General features: G+C 42.1%; 1 protein-coding gene across 1 annotated transcript; it reads left to right on the plus strand.

Annotated features, from left to right (window-relative positions):
* The first annotated feature begins 1,823 nt into the window (after nucleotides 1-1,823).
* Nucleotides 1,824-7,912, plus strand: LOC137913675 (extracellular calcium-sensing receptor-like). Its single transcript, XM_068757311.1, has 8 exons — nucleotides 1,824-2,005; nucleotides 2,363-2,657; nucleotides 2,757-3,046; nucleotides 3,335-3,630; nucleotides 5,330-5,535; nucleotides 5,674-5,895; nucleotides 6,807-6,930; nucleotides 7,014-7,912. The coding sequence occupies exons 1-8, from the start codon at nucleotides 1,944-1,946 to the stop codon at nucleotides 7,910-7,912; spliced, it is 2,394 nt and encodes a 797-aa protein (XP_068613412.1). The 5' UTR covers nucleotides 1,824-1,943.
* Nucleotides 7,913-12,715: the final 4,803 nt, after the last annotated feature.

Genomic DNA, 12,715 nt, shown 5'->3' on the forward strand with positions numbered 1-12,715 from the left:
CTCAAAACATGCACCTCTTTGGCCTCCTTCAAAACGGCCCTAAAAATTCACTGTTCAGGGGGGCGGAAACGGAGATAGTCATCACAACTCTCTCCAGATCAATTCCCCCTTTTTTGTCCGCCTATGTTGTACATATTATATGTCTTTTTAATTTTTTATTGTTATTTTTCATCAATGGAGTAATTTATTTTTATTTTCATTGGTATTGTTACATGTTGATGAATTATGTTCTAAGGACTTTCAACGGAAACAAGACTGCAAGGGTTTTTTTGAAATTATCTTAGACAGGGTGTTTGACTGTACTTGTACTGTCATACACACTATTATTTGACTGTACTTGTACTGCTTTAACATTCTATCTAATAAATATATTCATCATGATCAAGGTCTGAGACAATCGAGAACCCTCGGCAGAGTAAATATTTCACCCTTTTTTCAGGAAAATGGGTGCATCAGCAGCGAGAGAAGATGGAATGGAAGAGTTTAGGGTTGATGTTGGGACGATGACAGGAAAAGCTAGAGAGCTGGTGGACATGATGATGATGAGAAAGTTGGATGTGTTGTGTGTCCAGGTGGAAAGTGTAGGGAATTTCCATATTAGATGGGATTCCACAACGTAATTACATGCCGACACCACTAGGAACGCACCACATTTAGTTTGCTTTTGCTATGACTGATTTTTGTTGAACGTCTCACAACAGTGACTTAACACAACACAGATAAACATGGGCTTAGATTCGTCGGGGCAAAGTCCCGTCTTCAGGGGATAGAATGACATGTTGACGAAGCAGAATGCGTCTTCATTCCGCCATGAGGCTACCTACAAGAAACATGGTGGAATCTGAGATTCCACCATGTTTCTTGTAGGTGCAAAAGCACGACCCCCCCGGAACGACTCACGACTCCCCCCAAAAGCACGACCCCTGGGGCCCCACAGGAGCCACCCGCAGGAGGACCAGCCCAGGGTCCCGGAGCGGCAAATGCCAACACGGCCAACAAACCAAGACCAGCATGGCATAAAGAGGCACAGTAGGCCAGCCCGGCGCCACACCACCAGCACCCACCATCCAGAAATAGTGAACTATAATATTAAGAAATATTTTTTACAAAGCTACAGAAGGTTACAATGATGCATTCTTTATTACAATTGCCACAGGAATAAAATACTTTCTATGGTGTTCAGATTTTGAGGGGATTGGTCTCAGTCTCATTGTGCGTGTGCTCTTTCAGTGTACCAGGAGCTGATGTATGGGGTGAGTGTTGTTGTCCAGGATGCTTCAGAAACTATGAAGCATCATTCTCTCCATCACTGTCTTGAAGGAGTCCAGTTTCATCCCCACAACACCACCTGCCTTAAGGATGACTTTGTTTAGTCTGTTTCCATCTGTGACCCTCAAGTCTCCTGCCCCAGCACACAAAATGAAACAGGATGTTACTAGAGACCACAGGCTTATAAAACATCCTCAGCATTGTCCGGCACATGTTGAAGGACCTGGGCCTTCTTCAGGAATAGAGGTGGCTCTGGCCTATCTTATAAAGTGTTTCAGTCTTCAGAGCTTAAAAAACCTTGTATTAAAGTTCTTTAATAGCCACTGACCTTATCTCTCTGACGTAAACATGGGTTGGTGTCATATAGTAGGTGGGAAGCAGCCATCTAAAAGGTTATAAAACCAGTGGAAACACAAGTGAAGTGTAGTCAGATGTACTGATGAGAGAAGAAAATGTCACTTCTCATCATTGGACTGATCATGTGTCTGGGTTTGTGTGAGCTGAACTCAGCTCTTCCGAAGCAAAGGGCTAGGCTTGCACAGGACAGAACTGTCAATACGGTCAGCAGTGAGACCTCATCTGTGAAATGTAAGCTCCGGGCTAACCCTCGTCAACCTGCATTCTCTACGGATGGAGACTACATCATTGGAGGTGTTTTTTCCTTACACTATCGCATGAACATAGTGAATCAGCATGACTACACCAGCATGCCCGATCCTCTAACCTGCACTGGAAGGTTAGTAAGAGGGATAATAGAACTGTGTTGATGATGTCACTTTAATTGTGCTGAAAATGTTTGGTGTAGAATTGAAAACTGTTTATCTTATTGGATGTTAAACATAATTAGAACATTTTATTTGCTTTATGTTTTATCTGTGAATCAAAATTACTGGACTGATTTCTAAAACTGGATTTTAAATTTTGTGATGACATTTTGAGATATATATATTTAGATGAAACTCAGGTCAGCCGTTAATTATTGTTGATAAGTTAGAATAGCATTTATCTGGTTTCTTGCTGAATTTGCTTCTTTTAAAATTGTCATTATATGATATAGGATACGTTAAATTCAGAGCTGCTTGTCTGTGTGCAGACTTGAATCGATGGAACTGCGGCAATCAAGAGTAATGATATTTGCCATCATGGAAATTAACAACAGTACAAAACTGCTGCCAGGTATTAAACTCGGTTATGAGATCCATGATTCTTGCACCGCAGCCCCTGTGGCAGTTCATGTGGCATTCCAGCTTTCAAACGGCCTGGATCCAGAGTTTAACACTGGTGACAACTGCACCCAGTCAGGTATGGTGATGGGCATTGTTGGTGAGTCTGGGTCTTCTCCATCCATCAGCATGTCAAGAGTCATCGGGCCCTTTAACATTCCTCAAGTAAACATTCAGAGTTTTTGGCAAACTAACCTAACCTTAGGTTAGGGATGATATTCCATGTCTGTCTTGTCAAAAAGTGACATTTATGTTTTCATTTAGGTGAGCCATTTTGCCACTTGTGCATGTCTGTCTGATAAGGAGCAGTACCCAAATTTCTTCAGAACAATACCAAGTGACAATTTCCAGGCTGATGCCATGGTCAAGCTTGTGAAAGCTTTTGGCTGGACTTGGATAGGTGCTGTCCGGTCAGATTCTGACTATGGGAATAATGGAATGGCGGTATTCTTGACCAGAGCACAAGAGGAAGGGATCTGTGTGGAATATTCTGAATCTGTTCTTCAGACCCACTCACGGAGCAAAATCAAAAGAGTAGCTGACATTATCCGCAGGTCCCTGCATTACTGACTAATTGCTTGTTTATTGTGTGACTGACTTTAAAGCTATATATGTTAACACGAAATAATATGGAAACTAAATTTGCTATCATAGGGAAAAACTGTAGAATTGTGTTCTATTGTATTTATTTTGTATTTTTATTTACAATTCTCTTTATTCTATCATTTTAAAATAGGTTTGATGAGACCAAAATGACACATGAAAATGTAAAATAGGCATATATCTAATTTATTTTAAGATATTCTTTTGTTAAATACTATGCATTGTGATGTGTCCTACAGGTCTACAGCAAGGGTTGTTGTGGTGTTTGCACCCTCTGGAGATGTGAGGGTCCTGTTTGAGGAGCTAATCCTTGAGCCTTTCCCACCTCGCCAGTGGATAGGAACTGAGGCCTGGTTACCCATGGTAGATTTGCTGAGGTTCAATTTCGGTGTTGGAGCCCTAGGATTTGTCATTGAGCATAGTGACTCTCCTGGACTAAAAGAATTCTTGATGGATCTGTCACCATCGACTGTCGCTTTGTCTCCAACACTTACAGAGTTCTGGGAGGATTCATTCAACTGCAGGCTGGGAAAAAGTGAGTTAGTTAAGGTTTGAGTTTGAGTTTGAGTTTATTTAAACAGGGACAATACATATTGATGAACGTTTACACGTAAATATGTCAGATTATAGCCAATGGCTAATTTCCATCTTTAGTCCCTTTTACATCAACAACATAAAACAACAGTCATAACAAATACAACAGTTCTACTAAATAGTACAAATTAATATTGAGGAAGATGACAATTTCTGATAAACCTAAAGTTAGACAAGTTAAACTTAATTCTATTCACTGTGTTTTGTATTTGTCGTTTAAAATGAAGTTGTGAGTAAAGAGTGATTCCTAAGTATTTAAATTCCTGTACCACCTCAATGTTTTTACCTTGCACAAAAACGTTGGGATCACTGTTAGTATTTGCTCTTTTTGAAAAGTACATACACACAGTCTTGGATATGTTCAAGTAAAGTTGGGATTTCGCAAGCCAGTTATACACATTTGTCATAGCATCTGTCAGTTCTTGTGCCGCATGTTTTTTTTATCCTTTACATGGGTATATAGAACAGCATCATCGGCATATATTTTGCAGGTGACATTCGAAGAACAACCACTTGGCAGGTCATTTATAAACAAACTGAAAAACAGTGGACCGAGCACTGACCCCTGCGGTACCCCGAGATTGTTGTTACGTGATGTAGACTTTGTGTTCTGTATCCTAACACACTGTAATCTTGCAGATATGTATGATTCAATCCAACTCAGAGTACTTATGGAGAAATTAAAACTAGACAATTTGGTCAACAGTATCTGGTGATTTATGGCATCAAAAGCTTTTTTGAGATCAATGAACACAGCACCAATGATCCCGCCTGTATCCAGCTTTGATTTTAGATTTTCCAGAAAGAAGCAAACCGCCGTCTCAGTAGAATGATGTTTTCTAAAGCCAAATTGCATCCTGTTCAAGGTATATGGACTGTTGTTGAGATGATTTACAATTTGCTCCGCTACTATTTTTTCCATGACTTTGGAGACAGCAGGCAGTATGCTTATCGGTCTGTAGTTGCTGGTTATTGGAGGATTACCTGACTTAAAAACTGGTGTAATGACAGAGCACTTCCAGGGTTCGGAGATTCCTTGTGATATTTCAGAAATGTTACATCCATACAAAATGAATCTTTGGCTTTAGAACTTTTGAGGCAACACACAGCTCTATCAATTTGTGACTTTGACACTACGCATAAATTAAGTGAGGGGTTGGCGACATTCAGTGGCATTGGTGGTTGGTATTCTATCTGGGGGCAGTTGCTTCGAGTTAGTTTATTGACCCGAGTCTATGAAGTAATTGTTCAAAGTTGTTGCAATGTCCATTGATTATATCTTTTTAAACAGAAGATGGTTCAGTATTAATTAAATATTAATATATATATATATTAGTGTATAATGCAAGGGTTCTATCTTTCTGACTGTTATATTATGATTAATCTGATCTGCTGGAGCCCCAGTGATTTGGTTTTTTTTCGTAATTGGTGTAGGTTGGTAAGGTGACTCGCTCATTATTAATACATAGAATACACATACTAATATTCACAATTTAAACAAGACATGACAGACACATGGTGATACTTGGTATGCATTAATGCATTTCGTTATACAATACAAACAAATGTGAATATTATCTGACAAATAATAAACCTACAACTATTCAGCTTAAAAATGTTGTGTTGTCTTCTGATTTTAGGTGCAGCCCCAGGTGAGATAATGTGTGATGGAACTCAGGACATGCAGAAGCTAAAGGATAAATACACTGACATGTCCAATCTTCGAATCACTCACATGGTGTATAAGGCGGTTTATGCCATAGCACATGCCCTTCATAATACATTGTGCCTGGACACAAATTCTACAACTCATTGTGACAAATACAACAAGATAGAGACCAAACAAGTCAGTGTAAATGACTGACAAGACTCAGATGTCTTTTTTAAATATAATGTCATTTTAATTGTATTAAAAAAAATCAATATTAATTTAATGTTTTCCCTTCTTTCCCTCATTGTTTTAATTTATTTTTTATCATGCCAGATTATAACAGAACTGAAAAAAGTAAACTTTACACAAGCTGGTTATGATGTGTCATTTGATGAGAACGGGGATCCTGTGCCGAGGTATGAGCTGATGAACTGGCAAATAAGTGACAGCGGCGGCCTTGAGATGGTGATAGTGGGTCTCTATGATGGGGCATTGCCAGTGGGCCAGGAGTTTCACCTTAAGAAAAACATCACATTCATGGATGGTCTGAAAAAAGTAAGCCGACCAAAGCAAATTATTATATTTTCAAATGTTGTGCTTTTATAAGGTATAACAGGTATATACTATGTTTCCTACGGTCCTGTCCTTTTCTCTTCATACTACGCTTGACACCATGCCTCCACATATTATTACCATTTCTTTCAGCAAAGAGATTGCTGAAATGTGCTCCAATTACGCATATCTCTTCTTTGGGAACAAGTTGCACCACTTCATCAGTCATACTGAAGATCTCTCCTTTCTCAACCATCTCACGCAACCTGCGATGCATGCACTGACCATATTCACCACAACACCATCTACTTCCGACTTCATGCTGATCAGTGTATTTGAAACTCTCTTCACCTCTGAAACACTCCCGACAAATTATTTCTTCAGCACGATCAATCCCATTTATCTTGTTGTCTGTTCCATTGTAGAACAGATTGTAACCTGATCCAATGCTCCTTGCCTTTCTTCCCATCACCTGATCTCTTGTACACACAGTACATTTATTTCTCTCTTTCTCTCCATTATGTTGGCCAGCTATATCTCTCTTTACCATTCATGGTGCCAAAGTCATCTTAACGGTCCTTTTCTTCATCATCTCCTGCTGTCTCCTGACTCACCTCCCTCCCTTTCCTGCTGAGACCTCACTATATTGATATCACTATATGTTAGCATGAAATCCATGTCAGCTTTAGTTGTTATTTTATCAACCTGTCACAGAGGGATTGTAAAATAAAGGATGAATTTATACTTAAAACATAATTTTACACAACCATCTATTGTTTCTAACTCTAACTGCTGCAGTAAGTACGCAGGAGTAAATAAGTCAGAAGTACTTTGTACTTTGGTGGGATGGATGGATGTGAACATCTGTGAAATGCACCTGAATATGCTCAGGTTTATTTGTTTTTTTGTGCCAGTTGCCTAAGTCAGTGTGCAGTGAAAACTGCCCTCCAGGAACCCGTAAGGTGTTACAGAAAGGAAAGCCAATCTGCTGTTATGATTGTGTACCATGTGCAGAAGGAGAGATCAGTAATACTACAGGTAATTAATTTTCTACCAAATATCTACAACATTAGAAACAGTGCATGGCCATATAAAAACCTTTTGTAATTTTCCTTTTTCAGATTCTCCTGATTGCCTTCCTTGCCTCAAGGACTTCTGGCCTAATGCAGAGAAAGACACTTGTTTCCCCAAGCCTGTAGAGTTTCTTTCATATGATGAAGTCCTAGGAATCATCTTGGCAGCATTCTCAGTTGGCGGTGCCTGTCTCACCATCATGACTGCAGTTGTGTTCTTTCGTCATAGAACATCCCCCATTGTCAGGGCCAACAACTCTAAGCTCAGCTTCCTGCTGCTTTTCTCCCTGATGCTGTGTTTCCTGAGTTCATTAACTTTCATTGGAGCACCCTCTGACTGGTCCTGCATGCTGCGCCACACAGCTTTTGGAATAACCTTTGTCATCTGCATGTCTTGTGTTTTAGGAAAAACAATTGTAGTGTTAATGGCCTTCAAGGCCACCCTCCCAGGTAGCAATGTCATGAAATGGTTTGGTGCTCCACAGCAAAGAATGACTGTAGTGTCTTTTACATTTATTCAGGTGCTAATATGTACTATTTGGTTGGTTGTTAGTCCCCCATTTCCAGCAAAAAACTTAAACGTGTATGAAACGAAAATCATCCTGGAGTGTGCTTTAGGTTCAGCCATTGGGTTCTGGGCTGTCCTTGGGTACATTGGCCTACTTGCTGTCTCTTGTTTAGTGTTTGCTGTCCTAGCTCGGAATCTACCTGACAGTTTTAATGAAGCCAAACTCATTACATTTAGCATGTTGATATTCTGTGCAGTCTGGATCACCTTTATCCCAGCATATGTCAGCTCTCCTGGGAAATTTACTGTGGCTGTAGAGATATTTGCTATTCTGGCTTCAAGTTTTGGACTCATGTTCTGCATATTTGTGCCAAAGATTTTCATCATATTGTTTAAGCCAGAGAAAAACACAAAGAAACATTTAATGAACAAAAGTTAATCCAAAGACATCTGAGTTCTGTTAGCAATTATATATGCTAAATAGTCCTAAAATTTGATGGAATGGAGTTTATACAATGACATGAACCATCAATGTATTCTAATTGAGTGTTTACATGAATCACCTTTTGATTTGACACATTGTGTATATGCTTATGTAAACAGCATTTAAAAAAAAATACTCTCTCTCTTTATTCTCCAGGTTAACATTATTCAAATGTCCAGTAAAATACATACAGACAAATAGGTGTGTTTACAAATGTACCTATCATGATGTGTTTATGTGGATGATTGAAGTTGTACTGTATGTACAAGTCTCAAAATATATTTCCATGTGCTTAATAAAATCTAAACTCATTACAATAATAATTATTACTTGGGTGTTGTGCCAATCTTTTAGTGAAATGTTTTCAGACATACAGAATGTAAGAAATATACTTTTCTTTGGGACAAGATGCAAAGTCTAATATTTGCATTTGTTAGGTTCAATCACAACAAAGCTACACCTATCAAGATTCAAGATACTTTATTATCATTATGCGAACATAATAAAATTGTGTGAAGGCCCAGTGCTTAAGGCACTCATCAGAACATAACGAAAAAACAAAATATCTCTTTAAGAGATAACGAAAAACAAAATCTCTCTTAAAACAACAATATATATACACAGAGAGAATGAGAATCGGCAGGCAATAGTGCAAATCAGCAACAGCAGCACAGTAGGACAGGCACAGAGCGTCCCAGCTCACTGCAAGGGAACGACTGCTTTCACAGCTCTGGGGAAGAAGCTGTTTATGAGCCTTGCAGTGCTGCTTTAGTGTCCTGAACCGCTTCCCTGATGGGAGCGGTACAAACAGTTTGTGGCCCGGGTGGGTGGGGTCTGTGGTGATGCGTCTGGCTGTCCTTTGGACTCTGGAGGTGGAAACTGAGTCCAAGTCAGGCAGACGGTGACCCACAATCCCCTGAGCTGACCTCACCACCCGGGATAGGTCCTTCCTGTCCTGCGCCGTGCAGCTGCCGTACCACACGGTCGCACTGAGGCACAGGATGCTCTCTATCGTGGCTCGGTAAAAGTTTGCAAGCAGCACAGAGGAGAGTCCAGCCCGCTTCAGCTTCCTGAGGAAGAAGAGCCGTTGCTGGGCCTTCTTCACCAGGTGTCTGGTGTTGAGTGTCCAGGAGAGGTCAGAGGAGATGTGGATGCCCAGGAATTTAATTTTCTCTACACGCTCCACTGCTTCCCCTCGTATGCACAGAGGGGCGTGTTCAGTCTTCCTGGAACTCCTTGGTCTTGCTGGAATTCAGAACAAGGCTGATACTCGAGCACCACAGCATCAGGTTCTGGACCTCCTCTCTGTAGTGGGTCTCATTGTTGTTGGAGAGACCCACTACAGAGAGGAGGTCCAGAACCTGATGATAATGGTCGTTATTCACAGTTGCAACCATACAAGAGGTGACAGGGACATGTGATAAAAAATAACTGTACAATAAATTAACAATTGTTATGAAGTAGACAGAGAACCTTATGAGGCAGTTGCTGCATCAATGTTGTTTGAAAAGGTTGGTGAACAGTAATATCTAAGTCCGTGTGAAAGTAAAGAGACTCACCTTCTCTCAAAAATGAGTAATGGGCTTGACCTCCCTGTGACCCTGTGATGTAGACAGGTTCCATAACATGACATCACCCATTCTTGTCTCTGCCTCCTCCCCTACCCAACCACCGACCATCCACCGCCTCCTCCTCCTTCTATTCTAAATAAATTTGATAATTTAAATATAATAACTTTGCCACAATCCTACAAGCAATTCTTTCCCGCACTGTGGGGTCGTTCTTGAGGTGCTGTTGCGGCTTGGAGTGTTCTGGGGATGCTGTGCTGCCCTTAACGGGTCCGGGTGACAGCTCTCCCCTTCGGTGGATGTTTCATGTATGCCAGGTACACCACACCAGCACCTATCAAAACACAATATTTGAGTTAGCTCCTACCACCAGACTCTGAGTCATTCGAGGTTGCTGGGTTAGTGTCTGTGTGTATGCATGTATATGTATCTATTAGGGGTGCAACGATACACAAACATCACATTCGGTTCGGTATGTTTTGATAAAAAAAGAGACATTTCCATGCCTTTTTGTTACTTGTAGTTTATTGAAGTTGCCACCATTTGTTTCAACTCAAAAGTATAGTTTTTAAATTAAATGTAATAATTATTATGATAGTAATAAATAAATGTATCTGATGGAGAAATCACCCATCTTCTCTGGTGCATTCTTTGCAGCAGAGTAGAAATTACTGTTAACAAAATAAAAGCTATAATTGTCTGTGGCAGGAAAAAGATTGGGGACCACTGCCCTATAGCAACAAATGCTGTCTGCTGGCGTAACCGAGTATTGCATCTAACCTTAAAGGGGACATATTATGAAAAACTCACTTTTCCCATGTTTCTAAACTACTATTATGGTGATTTTGGGTCCTTATCAACCCCAATATAGCTAAATAAACCATCAAGTCAATCCTTCGTAGTTTGTGTAGGTCTCCAATACCTCCTGAAACACATCTGAAAGAAATTGCACTCCTTCTGACATCAGGAGGGGCAAATGTGCTCAAGATGTGTGTGCACACGCGTGCGTCCCTGCGGCCGCGCTCTCTTCACCGTCATGGTGATGAGGAAGCTGAGCCGAAAGGTAAAGCTCTCCATTGACCGGTCCATCTCCATTCCTATCCTCACCTGTGGTCACGAGCGTTGGATTGTGACCGAAAGAACAAGATTGCGTTTACAAGCGGCTGAAATGACCTTCCTCCGTAGGCTGGCTGGGCTCTCCCTTAGAGATCAGGTGAGATGCTCCGTCATCTGCGAGAAGCGCTGAGTCGAGCAGCTGCTTGCGGTGAGACCACGCATCAAATCCAGGTGACGTTGCTTCCCGTGTCTGCGCTCTGCCAGTCCACGCTCTACGGCATTTTCCCTGCATAATGTTTATTTTTGGTGCTAATGTTCCAGTGAAAATGTGTGTGGTAACATAGGCGTAGTTTGCAGAGGGGGCATTTCCCCCCCTAGCGTCTGACAAATGTCACTGCATTCAGTTTAAAATAGGCCCAATACAATATTTTTTTTTCCTACATATATATTCAGGAGCGGGGCTTGCAGACAGGCAAGCCAGGCAGTTGCTTGGTGCCCTCTAGGGCTGCCAAAATGTACTCCACAGCAATGACAGGAATGGGCAATTTGAAATGACATGACACCACAGTAGCAAACCCCCCTTTGGGGCTCCGCCCCATCTGCCTTCAGCAGCCTGCACCTGACGCTCTCATTGGAGCCTGAACCGTGCGAAAAGTGAAACTTAAGGTCAAGTCCAGCTGTCAGGTTTCAGTGGGACCGAGAGGGCCCTTCTCTGTCCCATTCCACCGCAAGCCGAAGGTGTAAATTTAGGTGTAGTGTGTGTGTGTGTGTGTGCTTGCTCTTTCTTACACAGGTTACGGCTCATGAGATTTTGAACCACTCATCTAAAACATTTTAACTCCCTCACAATCTTTGACAATTTATCCATTTTCAATTCCAAGCCAAAAGTACATTTTTGATTGGTTATTGATTTAATCATTTATTTTTAGACATTGCTGCATGCATCAAGTAGTTGTTTTTCACCGTTATCAATTTCACCAGATATGTGTGTGTGTTAATGTGGGGCTCGTAAACGGGCCAGCTAGCCCCTCTGGATCACCTTTTTTACTAGAGTAAATCTTTTAGCATCTTGTCATATTTTGCAAGTACACATATTATTTCTCCCCATGTAGCTGATGGAGAGTCGGCGGCCGCCATTCTATGAATTTCAAGCTTTTTAGATGCCATTTGGGTTATAACACTCACAAATTATTTCAATAACAGTATCAGGTTTTCTTATTTGGTCTGTTATTTATTTATCTATTTATGCAGTTACGATTATTTCTAATTTTATATTTTAACCGGTTGTTTGCCCTGTCTACACTAGTTTTATAGACATCTTTCCTTTCAGACCCCACTTTTTCCTTTATCTGTGCTCACTCTCCTTTTGGTCCCGGGACTCAAAACCCCTAGTGACGCTTTCAGACCAAAGGTGGCCAAAATCACCCCAGAGCCAGGGTCTGGAAGGCGTTCTGCCGTGCGCTGGGTGCTGCGGTCAGCCTGACGTCGGGGTACCATCCCCAATCCAACGGCCAGAGGGAGCGGGCACACCAGGACCTTGAGGCGGCCCTCCGCTGCATCTGTTATCAACGGCCTTCGTCCTGGGCCGCCCAACTGCCCTGGGTGGAGTATGCTCACAATTCCCTGATGAGCTCTGCTCCGGGGGTGTCGCAATTCGAGGCCTCGTTGGGTATCCAACCACCCCTGTTTCCGGCCCAGGAGGGTGAGGGTGGCAGTTCCTTCTGTCCAGGACCACTTACTGCGAGCAAGCCAGGTCTGGCGGGACACCAGACAGGCCCTGGCTCGCACCGCGGCACGGAATCAGTGCTTGGCGGATCGTCGACGCACTCCTGCTCCCCAGTATCAACCTGGACAGAAGATCTGGCTCTCCTCACAGGACCTCCCGCTGCAGGCGGTCAGCAGGAAACTAGATCCTCGCTACATTGGCCCTTATGAGGTGTAGCGTGTTATTAACCCCGGCGCCATCCGCCTCAGGCTGCCGCCCGTGCTGAATGTGCATCCTGTCTTTCACGTCTCCTTGCTGAAGCCGATTGCCTCCAGCGATTTGTGCCCTCTAGCCGACCCCTCTCTGCCGCCCCGTCCCGTCGATGGACATCCGGCTTATACCGTCCGAAGAAACGAAACCCAAAAAGGA

The sequence above is a fragment of the Brachionichthys hirsutus genome, unplaced genomic scaffold (genome assembly GCF_040956055.1).
Source record: "Brachionichthys hirsutus isolate HB-005 unplaced genomic scaffold, CSIRO-AGI_Bhir_v1 contig_987, whole genome shotgun sequence".
NCBI lineage: Eukaryota > Metazoa > Chordata > Actinopteri > Lophiiformes > Brachionichthyidae > Brachionichthys > Brachionichthys hirsutus.